At 44.1% G+C, this 18,415-nt stretch overlaps 1 protein-coding gene across 5 annotated transcripts in view; it reads left to right on the top strand.

The window, feature by feature from the left end:
- The window catches only part of ATF7IP2 (activating transcription factor 7 interacting protein 2), a 100,018-nt gene that overhangs the window by 74,307 nt on the left and 7,296 nt on the right, over positions 1-18,415 (top strand). For all 5 annotated transcript variants that reach the window (XR_004967619.1, XM_036309848.1, XM_036309849.1 and 2 more), the window contains one exon: positions 18,121-18,191. Coding sequence is in view for 4 of the 5 variants with exons in the window: in XM_036309848.1 (XP_036165741.1) it covers positions 18,121-18,191 (71 nt within the window). In the remaining variant the exon portion in view is untranslated. The remainder of the gene's footprint in view (positions 1-18,120; positions 18,192-18,415) is intronic.

Raw genomic sequence — 18,415 nt, 5'->3', positions numbered from 1 at the left:
GCCACAAGCCTTAGAACAGAAAACACAAGAATTCTTGTGATCCATTCTCAATGTGTTAAAATGGCAAATGTCTCTTAAAGGCAGAAAGAGACAGAAAATTACCTACAAAGGGGTTCCCATTAGCATGTCAGCTAACTTCTCAATAGAATTACTTCAGGCCAAGGGAGTGGTATAAAGTACTGAACGTAATGAAAAGCAAGGGCCTAAATCCAAGTCTATCATTTAAAATTGAAGGAGAAATATAAAACTTAAAAGACAAAAAGGTTAAAGGAGTACGTTACCATAAAACCAGCAATGGAAGAAATGTTGAGACTATTTTAAGAAGAAGAAAAGGGGAATCATAGGTATAAAGAAAATAAAAATAGCAACAAATAAATACCTATCAATAACCTTAAATGTAAATGGATTAAATGCTCTAGTCAAAAGACAAAGGGTGACTGAATGGATTAGAAAACATGACCCATATGTATGCTGTCTCCAATAGACTTATAAAGCAGTAGATAAATCAAACAACTTTTCAATCCAATAGAGAATGGAGCAGAATGGAGGCTGATTGCAATCTGTAAGACAGTCTATTCTGATTTTTCCCTATCTCTATAATATAACCCTTCAAGAGTTGCATCAAGAAGTCTTGGGTATTTCCTGTGTCTTCCCCTCTATTGCTGGTCTTGTATTTCAATTTTTATCTCCCCTGTATAGTTCACTGTGACTTCAGCCACTTGCTGGTTGGCTTCTTAGATTCCTAAATGGCTTTACAAGAGCCTTAAGAAGAATACTAGTGGCAAGTACCTCATCTACTTCTCTATGCCCTCCTCTCTGGGATCTTAGTTCCTTTCCTTAGGTCCTGGCTTCCACCACAGCATTGTAATCTCTTCAACCAGATCTTTCAGTTTTCCTTTTGCTAGAGAAAAATTTTAATATAGCTTTTCAAATTGTTCTGGTGTGTCAAGGAGGTAAAGATACAGCATAACAATTCTACATACAAAGTTTTCCTGTACATATATATACGTTATTTTAAATTTTTAGAAAATGATATGTTATTCCCCTCATTATTATAAATCTACAGAAAGCCAAGTTTAATTGTTTTGTCTGGTAGCCCAAGTATTGAAGGAATTAAAACCATTACTAACTTTCTATATGTAATAATGGTTGGAGTTAGATGTTTATGCATTTTTCTTTTTAGAAAGTGAAAGGCAGTAACAGTTGAGCTAAAGAAGTTAATAGGAGAGAAAGCTTATGGACCAGAACACATATTTTATAAAGAAGGATATTGCTTAAATACGAAAAAAAATACCTTTATGTACAGTCATTTCCAAAGATGAAAAGTAAATGTCAAGGTCTAAGGCACCCAAGAGCAGACCACTTCCCCAATATTGATTGAATGAAGCATTAATATTGTCTAAAAAAATAAGTCTCGTATTGAATTTCTCATAAAGAAATGTTTACAGAAATACAAAGGAGAAAATAATCAGTTACCAGGCACCCTATTTTAAGAAATTTTCTCCTGTTTTGCATGTGTTCTTTACTATTTATTCTTTAATAATATTTATTTAATCTGAATAATAAACTTACCTGGCTTTTACAGATGAACAAACTGATGCAGATTTCTATCCCCAAAACACTTACTAGTAAATGGAACAGTCAGGATTTAGACCCAGTCAATATTGTCTCCAGAACCCATGGTCTTAAACTAATATCTATAATAATAAAAGCGTAATATGCTATTTAGACCGGTCAGCCAAACGACCTACGGATGTCCTTCCAGACTAAACTACTGGGGCGGGAGCTAGCTCTGAGGCGGTTAGGGGCAATCAGGCAGGCAAGCAGTTACAGGCAATCAAGCAGGCAGGCAGAGTAGTTAGGGGCAATCAGGCAGGCAGGCAATGGTTAGGAGCCAGTGGTCCTGGATTGCGAGAGGGTGCCCCGGAGTGGGGTGTCCCTCAGCCCAGTCTGCACCTCTTGCAATCTGGGACCCCTTGGAGGATATCCAACTGCCGGTTTAGGCCTGCTTCCCACAGGGAGTGGTTTTAACCTGCAGTGGGACATCCTTAGCGCTGTCACAGGGGCAGGAGAGGCTCCTGCCACCACTGCTATGCTTGCCAGCCATCAACCCAGTTTGTGGCTGAGCGGCGCTCCCCCTGTAGGAGTGCAGGGGCATCTCTTGCATTGAGCGTCTGCCCTTGGTGGTCAGTGTGTGTCATAGCGACTGGGCATTCCACTGTTTGGTCAATTTACACATTATCCTTTTTATATAGTACTAGTGGCCCAGTGCACAAAATTCATGCACATCAAAAGGGAATTAGAGGAAATATTTTGATATTGGTATTTGCCCTTTCTTTTTAATAGAAGTGTCAGAGATGAAAGAAAACTAGGAAAATGTATGTAAAAATTTCCCCGATGTTAGAGTCTGGGGCACGCCGCGTTACCTAGAGTCCAGTCCTCGCCCACCACTCGCACACACTTCAAAAATGCAGGAGACCCAGACCTGACCGGCCCCACCCCCATCAAGTGCCTCCAGGTGGGGGGGCACAGTCTCAGGTCCCTTGTAAAGCCTGCCAGGCAAGGCGCACAGCCTCAGTTCCCCGAGCCAGGCACTAGGGTGGGGGGCGCAGCCTGAGGTCCCCTGTTAAGTCGTGTAGAGCGCAGGATGCAGCCCGAGGTCCCTTGGCCTTGCACTGGAACGGGGGTGGGGGGGTGGGGTGCGTGTGGGGAATGGCCTAACATCCCTGTCAAGCACTGCAGGGCTGGGGGCGCATCCTGAGGTTCCCCAGCACTGTGCTGGGTCAGGGCGTGCGGCATAAGTTCTCCTGGCCCGGGGTGGGGAATGCAGCATGAGGTCCCCCGTCAATCCTCACCAGGCGAGAGGCATGGCCTGAGGTCCCTCACTCCAGCCAAGTGCCATGCAGCCTCAGGCTCCTGCTGTTAAGTCGTGACGTTACAGCATCCCAGCTTATTTGCATATTCCTCTATTATCACATAGACTAGAGGCCTGATGCACAAAGGTGCCTGAAAGAATGGGCCTTCCTTTCCCTGGCTGCTGGCTCCGCCTTTGCTTCTGCCTGGAACCACCTTTCCGCCTTCCCATGCTACCCAGAGGTCTGGAGCGGCTGGGGCAGTGCGGACCACCTGCGTCGTTGCCATAGCAATGACTCAAGTGTCCCGCCTGGCGCCTGTGTATACAAATTAACCCATCATCTTTGTTGGGTTAATTTGCATACGCACTCCTGATTGGCTGGTAGGCATCGTGATGGTATGGTCAGTTTGTATCGTTCACTTTTATTAGTGTAGATTACCTGGAGATTTTTAATTACTAATTTTAAACACAGGAATTTCCAAGGTAAAATGTAAGCAGAAAACATGTTTAGTGCATCCAGATGACCATGAAAATCATTAGAGTCCTTAGTTTTCCTCCCACGTGTGGTTCATTTAAAAAAATGCCATAAAAATAAATTTAAAAATAAATAATAAATAATAAAAAAGAAAAGTGCCCAGCCAGTGTGGCTCATTGTTTGAGCATCAATCTATGAACCATGGTTCAAATCCCAGTCAGGGCATTGCCCGGTTGCAGGCTTGATTCCCCAATGTGGGGCGTGCAGTAGGCAGCTGATCAGTGATTCTCTCTCATCATTGATATTTCCCTCTCCCTCTCCCTCTCTGAAATCGATAAAATATCCTATCTATAAAAGAGAAACATGGTAATTAGCGTATGTCCGCTACCCTTCCCATTGGCTAATCAGCGAGATATGCAAATTAACTGCCGGCCAAGATGGGGGCCGGCAGCCAGGCAGCTTGAAGCCAACATGAGGCTTGCTTGCTTCAGTGACGGAGGAAACCAACGTTCCCCGCCTGCCTTGCCAGCCTCTGAGCTTGCAGTTTGAAACATTGTTACAAATATAGAAGCTAAACAAAACCCCAGAAACCTGCTTTCAGCCCGCCGGGATCTCAGAGCTGGAGTTGATACAGTGTTTTGATTATAGAACCCAAAGAAACCAGATACCTGCTTTCAGCAGCAGAGGCCTCAGAGCTGGAGCTAGAGCTAAAGCTGGCCCAGAATAAAAGAAAAAAAGAAAAAAAGGAGCAGTTGGGAGCTTCAGTCACCTGCCAGCCTGAAAACAGCCCTCAGGCCCTCACCCAGACTGGCCAGGCACTCCAGTGGGGACCCCCACCCTGATCCAGGACACCCTTCAGGGCAAACCAGCCGGCCCCCACCTGTGCATCAGGCCTCTATCCTATATAGTAAAAGGGTAATATGCCTCCCAGCACCGGGATCAGCGGAGCCGCGAGGCCTCCTGGCACCAGGATCAGCGTGACGGGGGGGGGCTGCGCCCAAACACCCTGATCGCCCTGAGGCTCTGTGTATGACAGGGGGCAGGACCACAACCTCCCTATCTGCCCTGCTCTGTTCGTGACAGAGGAAGGTGCCCCAACCCCCTGAGCAGCCCTGCTCTGTGCCTGATAAGGGGGAGCTCCCCAACCCCCTGATCACCCTGTGGCTCTGTGTGTGACAGGGTGCAGCGCCCCAACCCCCTGATCACCCTGCGGCTCTGTGTGTGACAGGGCAGTGCCCCAACCCCCCAACCGGCCCTACCCTGAGCGTGACTAAGGGTGGCATTGCAACCTCCCGATCCACCCTGCTCTGTGCATGACAGGGGGCGGCGCCCCAACTCCCTAATCATCCCTGCTCTGAGCCCGACCAGGGGCTGCACCTAGGGATTGGGCCTGCCCTCTGCCACCCGGGAGCAGGCCTAAGCCAGCAGGTTGTTATCTCCCGAGGGGTCCCAGACTGCGAGAGGGCACAGGCCGGGCTGAGGGACCCCCCTCCCCCCCGAGTGCACAAATTTTTGTGCACTGGGCCTCTAGTATATTTAAAGAGCCATTACTGGGAGCAATCAGTAGATCAGTTTCAGCATATCTTCAAATGTCCATTGAATTCTGATTAGATTCCATATTTATGGATGGATTCTTCAGGATAAGAATTAACAGCTTTATTCACACACACATACTAGTTATTAACGAAGTTAATTAACAAAAAATACCTACTGAAAACTGCACAAACAGTAAGTGTATAGTTTGGTGAATTTTGATAAAATCAAATGCCCTGTGAACTGTCCACCCAGATGAAAAACAATAACAGTGTCATCCAGTCTGATTTACTTAGTATGCCATATTCGCCATCATCAGTCCCACACCTACCTCACCAAACTAAGCAACCACCATTCTAACTTATAACACCATAAGTTGTTTAAGTTTGCTTTTCACATTTATATAAATGGAATCTTACTCAGTGAACTCTGGTATCCTGCCTCTTTTGTCCAACATTGTGTTATGAGATTCATCCAGGCAGTTTTTTAGCAGCAATAATTTGTTCACAGTCATCTACACTAATAAAAGAGAAAAATGGTAATTGGCGTATGGCGATACCATTTTCATTGGCTAATCAGGGCTATATGCAAATTAACTGCCAACTAAGATTGGCAGTTAACTGCCAACTAAGATTGGCAGTTAACTGCCAACAAGATGGCGGCTAATTTGCATATGTAGGCACAATGCAGGGAGGTGAAAGGGAAAGCAGGAAGAAGCCCCCTGCCACTGACAGTGATCGGAAACCCAGGGGGGAGCTAAGAGCTGGGGGGCAGGGCAAAGGCGGCCCTGGGGAATGATCGGAGAATCAGGCGCCTTTGCCGCCCTGGCCAGTGATAGCAGGAAGTAGGGGTGGAGCCAGCGATGGGAGCTGGGCAGGGTCGAAGCTGGCAGTCCCGGGAGCTAGGGGTCCCTTGCCTGGGCCTAAAGCGAAGCCCACGATCGCGGCGCCCCCCGCTGCCACTGCAGGTCCCCACTGCCCGGGCCGGACGCCTAGGCCAGAGGCGTTAGGCCTGGGCAGGGGCGGAGCCTGCAACCGCAGGGAGCTGGGGGTCCCCTGCCCAGGCCTGACACCTCTGCCGGAGGCCTCGGGCCTGGTCACGGGGCCGATCTGGTGATTGGTGATCGGAGGGTGATGAGGGTCAACTCCTCTGGCCAAGGCATCAGGCCTGGGTGGGGGGCGGAGCCGGGGATTGGGGGGATATGATGGTACCCTTGCCCAGGCCTGAAGCCTGGGTCAGAGGCGTCAGGCTTGGGCGGGGGGTGGAGCAAGCGATCAGAGGGAGATGGGGGTCCCCTGCCCAGGCATGATTCCTGGGCCAGAGGCCTCAGGCCTGGGCGGGGGCCAGAGCCAGTGATCGGGGGGAGATGGGGGTCCCCTGTCCAAGCCTGACACCTCTGGCGGAGGCATCAGGCCTGGGCAAGGGGCCGATCAGGCGATCGGAGGGTGATGGGGGTCAACGCCTGAGGGCTCCCAGTATGTGAGAGGGGGCAGGCTGGGCTGAGGGACACCCCCCCACCCACCCACCCAGTGCACGAATTTCGTGCACCGGGCCCCTAGTTTCTATATAATGTCCATCAAATGAATACACCACAATTTACCCATTTACAATTGTTGATACACATCTAGATTTACAGATAGGGTAAATTATGAACAGAGCTGCTATGAACATTCCTTTACATTTCTTTTGTTGTATGTACTTGTATACATTTCTGTTTGCCATTTTCTAGAAGTGGAATCAGTAGTACATAGCGTATGTGTATTTTCTGGTTTAATAGATACTAACAAACACTTTACCAAAGAAATTGTATCATGTTACACTCCCTCTAAAAGTACATAAGGCTTTTGTTACTCCATATTTTTCTCATCACTTGGTATTATCTGCCTATTTATTTTAGCTACACTGTTATATTGATAGTACCACATATTGGTTTTAATTTGTATTTCCTTCTAATAATGAAGTTAAGCACATTTTTATGTTTGTTAGCCATTTGGACATCTTCTTTTATAAAGTTTTCTAAGACTTTGCGTGTTTTTCTTTGGATTTGCTTTTTCCATTTGTCAGATACATTCCCTGTAAATATCTCTTCCCACCTCACATCTTCCTCCTTCCATAAGAGTATTTTTGTATAAATTGGGTCTTCTTAAATTTATCATAGTCTTTTTCATAGATTATTCTTTTCTGATTACTCTTCCTCAATATTCTTAAAACTGTTCGTCATAGTTCAGTCCCATTGTTTTATAAATCCAATATCTAAAACATCTGTATATCTGTTTTTGTTGATGTTCTGTGCGTTTCTGATCATTTGATTCTGTTGGCATACTTAATAATTTCTGAAAAATTGGTGAGGCTTTGAATGATACCACCTTCTTAGAGACAAGATTTTTATGTCCTCTGGCAGATAGAGCAAGGGCTAATCACTTAATCCACTCAAGAAATTATAATTTGAGGCTCGTTTTGATTTTGGTAATTCTTCTGCTTCATTCTGGTTCTTAAGACATAGTCTTTCTTGGATTCCAGCAAACTCTAAGAATCTATGAGAGGCTGGAGAAAGAACCATTAAAAAGTAGGACGCCAAATATTTTTTGTCGGTTTTACAGGGGTCAGACATTTGCTCTCCCCCTCGCTGTAAAAAGAGACTTATAATATCATGGAAAAAGAGGTAGATTAGAGCCTTAGACAAGTATAGCTATAGGGGGGCCAAATTAGTCCTAGACTAAAGATTGCAGTGGAACTACAATAACAAAAAAATTAAACTAAAAAGACTCAAGGAATCAAACGAATCCTGAGTAATTCATTAGCAATAAACAAAGTCCAACATTCTTTAAAGGGATGAAACATCCAACAGTGTAAATTTTACAGTGTTTGATGTCTAATAAAAGATTACCAGGCATTTAAAGTAATAAACCTTGAGAAAACTGAAATGATTAAAGTAGACATGGAAATAATATGGTTGCTGGACTTAGCAGACAACAGTTTAAACCAGCTATTACCAATATGTTCTTTGTGTACATCAATATAGGTGAAAATTTGAACACTTAAAGAAATAGAAAATTAAAAGCAAATACGCAAATTGAACTTCCATAGATGAAAAAGACAGTAAAGTGAAATATACATTGGATATCACTAATAACAGAATAATTATTTTTTGAATCAGTGAAATAGCAATAGAAATTTAAAACAAAGACATGAGGAGAAAAATATAATGAAAATATGAACATAGCATCAGAATCCTATGAAACATTATCAAGCCATCTAATATATATATTATTGTAGTATCTCTAGGCAGGGGTTATGGGGTCAGAAAAATTAACAAACTTAAACAGAAAAAAGAATTTAAAAAAACAACTATCATGATCAGATTGCTGAGAGTCGGTGATAACAAGAAAATCTTAAAAGCAACCAGAGAGGAAAGACACATCCTATCTACTAAAGAGGGAATATGCTAATTGACTGTCACACCATCACAAAGATGGCAGCGCCCACAGCGGAGGCAGTGTTTCCATAATACAAAATGGCTGTATCCACAGCGGAGGCCGAATTCCTGTGACGAGCCTTAGCAAGCAATCAGCAGGCACCTGAGGCTGTGTGGCACTGAGCCAGGGCAGGGGACCTTATGCTGTTCCCGATGCCCGGTGAGGCTTGACAGGCGACCTCAAGGTGCGCCCCCCGCCCCAGTGCTGGCCCAGGGGACCTCAGGCTGTTTTCCCCAGGCTGGGGTACCTAGGGCTGTGCCCCCCACCCCAGTACCAGGTTACCTGAGGCTGTGCCTCCCCGCCCAGTGGATCTTGATGGGGTAACTGAGGCTGCGCCACCTGCCTGGCGGGGCTTGACAGGATTTCAGACCACGACCCTTGTTTGGTAGGCTTGATAGGGAATTTCAGACTGTGTCCCCTGCCCAGCAGGGCTTGACATGGGACCTCAGTCTGTGGCCCCGGCACTGGGACAGGGGACTTCAGGCCATGCCTTCTGCCTGGCGGGGCTTGATGGGGGACCTCAGGCCGCACCACCTGTCCTGGCGCTGGGCCGACGGACCTTAGTCCGTGCCCCCTGCCTGGTGGGGCTTAACGGGGGCCCTGAGGCTGTGCCCTCTGCCCGGCGGAGCTTGACAAGGGTTGGGCCAGCTGGGTCTGGATCTCAAACATTGGGGATTGGGCCAGCTGGGTCTGGGACTCGCGTAATTTTAAGGCGCTGCAGTGTGCAGGGACTTGACTCTGGGTCCTGCAGCGCGCCCCAGACTCTGATAGGAGGAAGATTTTCATGTACATTTTACTAATTTTCTTTCATCTCTGACACTTCTAGTATATAAAAAGGACAAATAGCAATATTAAAATATTTCCTCTAATCCCTTTTTAATGTGCATGAATTTCATGCCCTAGGCCATTAGTTAACATATAAAGGAACAACAACAGATCAGCTGTAACCATAAATTTACAAACTAAAAGACATCTCTACAGTATAGAAATGGAGAAACATCTCTAAGACATTGAAAGAAAATCTGTTCATTCAAATTTCTATACTCGGTGAAAATATATTTCAGACATGTAGAGGATAAAAGGATTTATCGCACTAAAAATAGGTGAAGAGACTATGTCAGCAGCAGACCTGCACTACAATGTTAAAGGAGCCCAGCCAGCATGGCTTAGTGGTTGAGCTTCGACCTATGAACCAGGAGGTCACAGTTCGATTTCTAATCAGGGCATAAGCCTGGGTTGCGGGCTCAATCCCTATTTGGGGCACAAGCAGAAGGCAGCTATTCTCCGTCTCTCTTCCACTCTGGGTCAATCCTATATAATAAAAGTGTAACGTGCTAATTAGACTAGACATCCTTCCAGACCAAGCCGGGCCTGTGAGGGAAGCCAGGGTCCCAGGTGCCAGAGGAAAGCTGGTGCCGGCAGCCGGGGTAACAAAGGCCTACTCTCGCATGAATTTCGTGCATCGGGCATCTAGTAAAAATATATGTATTTTTTGTAAATGTTAAAGTTCTTCAGGCAGAAGGAAAATAGTGGATGCAATTCTTAGATCTATGCAAAAGTAAATTAATGGAAAGGGCATTTGTCATTTAAAATATATATGGATAAATATAAAATTTCCTGTTTCTATCTAGGATATATATGTGTGTATATTATATTAGTATAATATGTATAGTGTTTATATATACATATATATGTGTGTGTGTGTGTATATATGCATGCAATATACTATTTCTGTATAGTATTTTTATGTACAGATAACAGGCAGTTGGAATTTGATATTTAAAATCAATATCATTTAAAATAATATCAAAGAACTAGAGGCCCGGTGCACAAATTCATGCATGGGTGGGGTCCCTCTGGGTGGCCTGCAGGGATCAAGCTGAAACCCGCAGTCCAATGCCACCTACATCTCCTACCTGCTGCTCCCGCTCATCCCAGCCCCACTGTGCCTGCCGCGTGTGCTGGCACCTAATCAGTCCCAATTGGGAGTGGCTTGCACTGCCATTACAGCTCTCATCAGCCTTGAGCCCTGCGTCTGGTGCCTTTCCCAGGGGAGTAGCCTGTGGGATCAGGCTGAAACCGGCTCTCCAACATCCCCCAAGGGGTCCTGGATTGCGAGAGGGCGCAGTTCAGACTGAGGAACCCCACTGGTGCACGATTGAGCTGGGGTGGGACTGTAGGAGGGCTCCAGGGCTGGACACCAGCAGCAAGTTAACCTACCAGTTGGAGCATCTGCCCCTGGTGATCAGTGTATGTCATAGCAATTGACCAACCAGTTGATGTCTCCTGGTGGTCAGTGCACATCATAGCGAGCGGTTGAGTATCCTTAGCATATCATTACCACATCACTCTTTGATTCGTTCTTCGGTTCTCCCATTCAGTCTATTTGTATATTACCCTTTTATTATACCCTAAAGGCCCAGTGCACAAAAATTTGTGCAATCGGGGGGTTCCCTCATCCTGGCCTATGCCCTCTTGCAGTCTGGGACCCCTCAGGGGATGACCACCTGCTGGCTTAGGTCCGCCCCCTGGGGGATCGGGCTCAAGATGGCAGTCAGACATTCCTCTGGCAGTCTGGCAGCCCTTGGGGGAATGCCCACTTACCAGCAGGGAGCAGACCTAAGCTGCAGTTGGACATCCTTAGTGCTGCTGAGGAGGTGGGAGAGGCTTCCACGACCACTGCTGTGCTGGCAGCCATAAGCCTGGTTTGTGGCTGAGCAGAGCTCCCCCTGTAGGAGCACACTGACCACCAGGGGACAGCTCCTGCATTGAGCATCTGCCCCCTGATGGTCAGTGTGTCATAGCAATCAGTTGTTCCCAGGCGTTTTGCTGTTAGGGTCAATTTGCATATTACTCTTTTATTATATAGGATAGAGGCCTGGTGCACGGGTGGGAGTCGGCTGGTTTGCCCTGAAGGGTGTCCCAGATCAGGGTCAGGGTCCTGCTGGGGTGCCTGGCCAGCATGGGTCAGGGGCTGATGGGTGTTTGCAGGCTGGTCACACCCCCTTCATGGTGCAGGTCCCCACTGGGGTGCCTGGCTAGCCTGGGTGAGGGGCTGAGGGCCTTTTTCAGGTTGGCCAAGCCCCCGGGCGATGGAAGCTCCCAGCCTCTCCTTTTTCCTTTTTATTTTTATTCTGGGATTTATTTACCTTGTATAATTGAAACTTTGTAGCCTTGAGTGGAGCTCAGAGCCAGCCATGGTGGGAGGGCGGGAAGCTTGGCTTCCTCCATCGCCAGGGGCAACACAAGCCTCCTGCTCGCTCCAGCTCCTTGGCCACAGCCGGCTGAAATCAGGTATCTGGGGTTTATTTATCTTCTATAATTGAAACTTTGTTGCCTTGAGTGGAGCTCAGAGCCTGCCGTGGCAGATGGGAAGCTTGGCTTCCTCCATCACTAAGGTAACCAAGCCTCCTGCTTGCTCCAACTCCGTGGCTGCTGGCCACCATCTTTGTTGGGTTAATTTGCATATAGTCGCTCTGATTGGCTGGTGGATGTGGCTTAAGGCATAGTGAAGGTAAAGTCAATTTGCATGTTTGTCTTTTATTAGTGTAGATAGGAATAAAATTGCCAATTCATCTATAAACCTCACTTCAAAACTACAAAGTAGCTTCAGATTTCTGGTCCAACATGTAAGGAGTCACCACTCTATTTTAACAATAATTGAAAAGCTGAATAAACTGAAAGTATCAACTCTTCTTAGATTCATCAGAGAAGTAGGGTCACAGAGCAAAGTACTGCCCCCCATATTGGAGAGACAAACAGGCAGAAACATAATCACAACCTACTGGAATTGGAACAGAAACCTCCTTGAGATCTAGTGTGGAGGTACAAAAATCTAAAACTCTGGGGGTTGGAGGACAGTTATAGGGGGACCCCACAGTGTTGTGAGTTTAACCTCCAGAAGTTCTCCAAGTCTTTCCAGTGAATATTGGAGAAAAATCCTCTCATGTTTCCCACAGGTGGAAGGTAAAAGGAACTTTTTGGAATACCCCAGCCAGAGGTCTGTCTTAACACGGCCTGCTCATAGGAAAAACTGTTATCAGAGCTTAACCTACCTAGGAGAAAGGAAATACCCTACTTCAGCTCTCTGTAGCCTTCTACATGAAGGAAGGAAAATACCCAACTCTAATCCCCTCTAGTGAAACTATCACCTCAGGACAGGTTGGGAGGGATTGAGGGAGAATACTGATGTTCACGTTCCTGGACACAGACTCACTAAGAGACGGAAACCCAATGATGGGACTAGTAGAATATTTCCCATCCCCCCACATCTTACTACTACATTACTAAAGGCCTGTTTCTAAACAGTACAATGTTATATATGAGTGTGGACTTGCATTAGTTGTAAAAATATGTGTATTGCAAACTCTAGGACAGGGGTCCTCAATCTACGGCCCGCGGGCCACATGCAAATAAAAATATTGTATTTGTTCCCGTTTTGTTTTTTACTTCAAAATAAGGTATGTGCAGTGTGCATAGGAATTTGTTCATAGTTTGTTTGTTTTTTAAACTATAGTCCGGCCTTCCAACGGTCTGAGGGACAGTGAACTGGCCCCCTGTTTAAAGTCCGAGAGAAGCAAATTCAAACAATGAGGTATCACCTCACACCTGTCAGAATGGCTACCATCAACAAATGACAAGTGCTGGCAAGGATGTGGAGAAAAGGGAATTTTCTCCACTGCTGGTGGGAATGCAGACTGGTGCAACCGTTATGTAAAACAGTATGTAGTTTCCTCAAAAAATTAAATATGTAACTTCCATTTGACCCCACATCTAGAAATATATAACCTAAGTAACCAAAAGCACCAATCAGAAAAAATGTATGCACCCCCATGTCCTTAGCAGCACAGTTTACAATAGCTAAGATCTGGAAACAGCCCAAGTGCCCATCAGTAGATGAGTGGATAAAAAAGCTGTGGTACATTTATACCATGGAATACTATGTAGCAGTAGAGAGGAAGAATCTCTTACCCTTTGAGTCAGCATGAAACGACCTGGAGAGTATCATGGTAAGTGAAATAAGTCAATCAGAGAAAGACACATATCACACGATTGCACTCATGTGGAATCTAAATAACAAACTGTTGAATGGAGTGAATCCAGAGACATGGAAGCATGGAACAGAGTGCAGAATCTCAGAAGGAAGGTGGGGGAGTTTGGGCTGGTTGGAGGTAATTAATCAAAACCTTTTATGCATATATGCATAACCCATGGACACAGACAATAGGATGCTGAAGACCTTAAGGTGGCCAATGAAGGGGGAAAGACGGCATACATAATACTTTCAAAAACAGAGAATTACAAAAAAATAAAATAAAAAGAAGTGTTTATTTAGGTCGTTTGTCCATTTTTTCTTATTGGATTGTTTGTCTTCCTTATGTTCAGTTGTTTAAGTTCCTTATGTATTTTGGATATTAACCCTTTATCAGATTTATCAGATGTATCATTGCCGCATATGTTCTCCCATACAGTGGGTCCCTTTTTGTTTTGTTGATGGTTTCCTTTTGCTGTGCAGAAGCTTTTTATTTTGATGTGGTCCCATTTGTTTATTTTCTGCTTAGTTTCCTTTGCCTTAGGAGATGTATCTGTCAACATATTGCTGCAAGAGATGTCTTAGATTTTGCTCCCTATAGTTTCTTCTAGGATTTTTATGGTTTCACAACTTACATTTAACTCTTTTATCCTGTTGAGTTTATTCTTGTGTATAGTGTAAGTTGGTGATCTAGTTTCATTTTTTTGAATGTATCTGTCCAGTTTCCCAACACCATTTATTGAAAAGACTATCTTGACTCGATTGTACGCTCTTGCCTCTTTTGTCAAATATTAATTGAGCGTAATTGCTTGGGTCAATTTCTGGGGTCTCTGTTCTGTTCCATTGATCTATATGCCTGTTTTTGTGCCAGTACCAGGCTGTTTTGGGTTATAATGGCTTTGAGGTATACTTCTCTTTACACATTACTGAGAGTTTTTATCAATAATGTGTGTTGGATTTTGTTGAATGACTTTTCTGCGTCTATTGATATAATCGTGTGATGTTTGTCTTTCAGTTTGTTTATTCGATGTATCACATTTATTGATTTGTGAATATTGTACCAACTTTGCATCCCTGGAATACTACTTGGTGTGATGTATGCTCTTTTTAATGTTTTGCTGGATCTGGTTTGCTATTACTTTGTTGAGAATTTTAGTATCTATGTTCATCAGGGGTATTGGCTTGTAATTCTCTTTCTTTGTCGTGTCTATCTGGTTTTGGAATTAGGATGATGCTGGCCTCATAAAAAGAGCTTGGGAGTGTTCTTTCCTCTTGGATTTTCAGGAATAGTTTGAGAAGTACAGGTGTGAGTTCTTCTTTGAATGTTTGATAAAACTCCCGTGTGAGGTTATCCAGACCTGGGCTTTTGTTTGCTGGGAATGTTTGATTACTACTTCTATTTCATCAATTGTTACTGGCCTATGCAGGTTTTCTCATTCCTCCTGATTCAGTTTTGCGAGATTATATTTTTCTAAGAATTTGTCTATTTCCCTCAGGTTGTCTAGTTTGTTGGCATATAATTGTTCCTAGTATTTTCTTACAATCCTTTGTGTTTCTCTGATATCTGTGATTACTTACCTGCTTTAGTTTCTGATTTTATTTGTTTGGGCCCTCTTTGTTTCTTGATGAGTCTCGCTAACAGCTAATCAATCTTGTTTATACTATCAAAGGACCAGCTCTTTGTTTCATGAATTTTTTTTTTGTATTTTTTTATTTCCTTCCTTCTGTGTTTTTCTTATTTTTCTCTTTCTAGTTCTTTAAGTGGTAGGTTAAATAGTTTATTAACTAGACAGCATAGAGTTGGGTCATGTTTTTGTATCCATTTAGCAACCCTACGTATTTTGTTTGTGGCATTAAATCTATTTACATTTAAGTTTATTATTAATAGGTATTTATTTATTTCCACTTTAATTCTGTATGGCTAGATTTCTCTCTCTGTCTTCTCATTATAGCAGTCCCTTTAGCATTTCTTATAATGCTGGTTTGGTGTTAATGTACTCCTTTAGCTTTTTTTTTTTTCTTTTTTTTCTTTTTTTGTCTGGGAAGCTCTTTATTTGACCATCTATTTTTAAGAATAGCTTTGCTGGATATAGTAATCTTGGCTTCAGATCCTTGCTTTCCATTACCTTGAGTACTTCATGCCATTCCCTTCTGGCCTGTAGTGTTTCTGATAAGAAATCAGATGGAAGCCTTATAAGAGCCCCTTTGCAGGTAGCAATTTGCTTTTCTCCTCCTGCCTTTAAGATTTTCACTTTGTCTTTAATTTTTGGTATTTTAATTATAATATGTCTGGGCATGGGCCTTTTGGGGTTCGTCTAATGTCTTCTCTATTTGTACTGACATTCTTTATTTCTGTTTTCATGGTTAGTATATTTTTTGTCATGCTGTTGAACATCTTTACCAACATTATTCAGAACTTCGTATCAGATAAATTTCTTATCTCCATTTCCTTTATCTGTTCTTGAGAATTTTCTTGTTCTTTCATTTGGGGGTTGTTTCGTTATTTCCTTATTTTGGCTGCCTTTTTGGGTTTGGGACTATGTATTAGGTAAATCTGATACGCCTCTCAATCTCTAGTGCAATACAGTGTCAAACGCTGTTTCTGACTAATTAGGTCACCCAAAGACTCAAAGCCTCCAGAGTCTGCCTCTGCCTGTAGTCTTGAATACCCCTCAGGCAATCGTCCACAGGTGTCATGAGAGTCTTTCCAACAGGGTGTGGCAGTGGCTTCCAACTAGGGGCTTATTGTTATTCTCAGTGTCTTAATGGATTTCAGAAACTCCACACTGTTGGACAAGGTGTTTTCCAATAGGGTGGATCAACTGTCTTCCCCTACAGGCAAAATTGCCTGTATAGCAATTATCTGCTTTGGAAAGATGCCCTCTGGAGCATGAGGGAATGACTCAGCACAGAAAACCAGGGGTGTCTGCCTTCTCTGCTCTAACCCCAGAGCTTCAAACCCTGGCTTCTGCTCACACAGCTCTAGTCCACTCTGCCCTCCATCTGGCGGAGCACAAGGTGAGTGGCTTACAGGGATTTTCATGTGTTGTCTCTTTGAGGTACCTACATTTCCAGCCATCTCTCCCTGGCAGACAACAGCTCTGCTCCTTCTCATCGCAGATATTATGCGGGTACCCTTCTCAGGTTCTGGTGCTCTCTACTTGAGGATTAGACCCCAAAGTTCTCAGTGACAACCCCCCACAATTGAGGTATCTCTCCGGAAATTCATTTGCTCTCTGTGGAAGCCCAGCCAGCCCTTTTGAGCCTCCAGGTCTTCTACCAGTTTCTATGTGGTCTCCACTTTCAGCCCTTGGGTATCAGGGTTCTCTCCAGTGAATCTTCAGTTGATTATTCAAGGATTTTTTCTGTATTTTAGTTTTAATTCCAGTTTGGTCCTGGGAACATGTCCACTTACTCCACCTCCATTTTTATCTCCCCAATACTCAAGATTTTCTTAACAAAAATTCTGATTTAAATGTTAACTCATAAAAGTGGTATCAGGGTCAAATGAGAGCAGAATACTACCTTCTGACTCAGGCTATTTCATAACCATAATTATCTATATAATAAAGAGGTAATATTCTAATTGGTCCTAACAGTGTCCCAGTCACAACCAGTTAACAGGTTGCACAGGAGCTGATGGGCGGGGACTTCACTCCCAGTGCTGGCGCGTGCAGGCTTCCCGTACCAGCCCGGCCCAGAGGGAGGCATCAGGACAGGCCTCGAAGTCCTTCCTCTACCCCACCCCACCCCCCCGCCCCCAGAGGGGGCACAAACAGGCCTGCCACACGGCTCGGCCTGGAAGGGGGTGTCAGAATGGGGTTGGGGCCTCGGCAGAGAGCTTTCAGCACTCTTGCGCTGGGTTCTAGAGGTGCAGAGAAGAAGGGAGAGCCGATGGGCAGTTAGGGGGATCAGATCAGGAAGGGAGAGCAGATAGGCAGGGGGATCAGACAAGGAGGGGAGGACAGTTAGAGGGATCAGACAGGCAGGCAGGTGAGCACTTAGGAGCCAGTGGAACTGGATTGCGAGAGGGATCCCAGATTGGAGAGGGTGCAGGCCAGACTGAGGGCCCCCTCCCATGCACAAATTTCGTGCACCGTGCCTCTAGTAATCTTGTAAGAATCAAGGTATCTTTTTTTTTTTTTTTAATATATTTTATTGATTTTTTACAGAGAGGAAGGGAGAGAGATAGAGAGTTAGAAACATCGATGAGAGAGAAACATCGATCAGCTGCCTCCTGCACACCTCCTACTGGGGATGTGCCTGCAACCAAGGTACATGCCCTTGACCGGAATCGAACCTGGGACCTTTCAGTCCGCAGGCCGACGCTCTATCCACTGAGCCAAACCGGTTCTGGCGAATCAAGGTATCTTAATGGGTTTCTTTCACTTACCTGTTTTATTTTCATGAATACAAGTATATAAGTATATTTGCTAGGGTGACTTTTTATATTTTGCACCTTTATGTAATTGTATACTTATAGATAATGTATTTAGATTCATTGTAAGTAGATCTCTACTGAGGTTAAAGTGTCTATTATTATTGGTCATATAATTAATTGGTAATACGTGGAGTTTCTAGGGTATTTGATTTTATCACTTCCATTCCCCCCCACACACACACACACACACACATTTATTAGATTAAAATATGTCAGGTGTGAAATGTTAATTTAGAAGAATTCTAACCATTGATTGTATGTTTAAGCTTAACAATCCATATTTAGTTCATTTTTTTTTTATCATTTTAGTAACGATGATGTTGTGTTGATTTCTGTGGAAAATCCTAATTTGACAACACCAATTACATCAAATCTAACAGGTATCTTAAGTTGATTAAAATGCAATTTATTAATTTAGAAAGCTTCAAATCAATATTTAGAGAATTGAATATTACCTTTTAATAAAACAAAATTCTACTCTCAATAATGTTTTAATTTATATTTGATTTATATTCCCTAAATAAATAAAGGACCTCTTAATATAATTGAATCTTCTTTTTAATCTGTGTTTATCAATTTATGACCTTTTGTTTCCTTACCGTTT

Source organism: Myotis myotis, unplaced genomic scaffold (genome assembly GCF_014108235.1).
Source record: "Myotis myotis isolate mMyoMyo1 unplaced genomic scaffold, mMyoMyo1.p scaffold_m19_p_5, whole genome shotgun sequence".
In the NCBI taxonomy this organism is placed as follows: domain Eukaryota; kingdom Metazoa; phylum Chordata; class Mammalia; order Chiroptera; family Vespertilionidae; genus Myotis; species Myotis myotis.
Note: the sequence above shows the minus strand (reverse complement) of the source record. Positions and strands in the feature narration are given on the sequence as shown.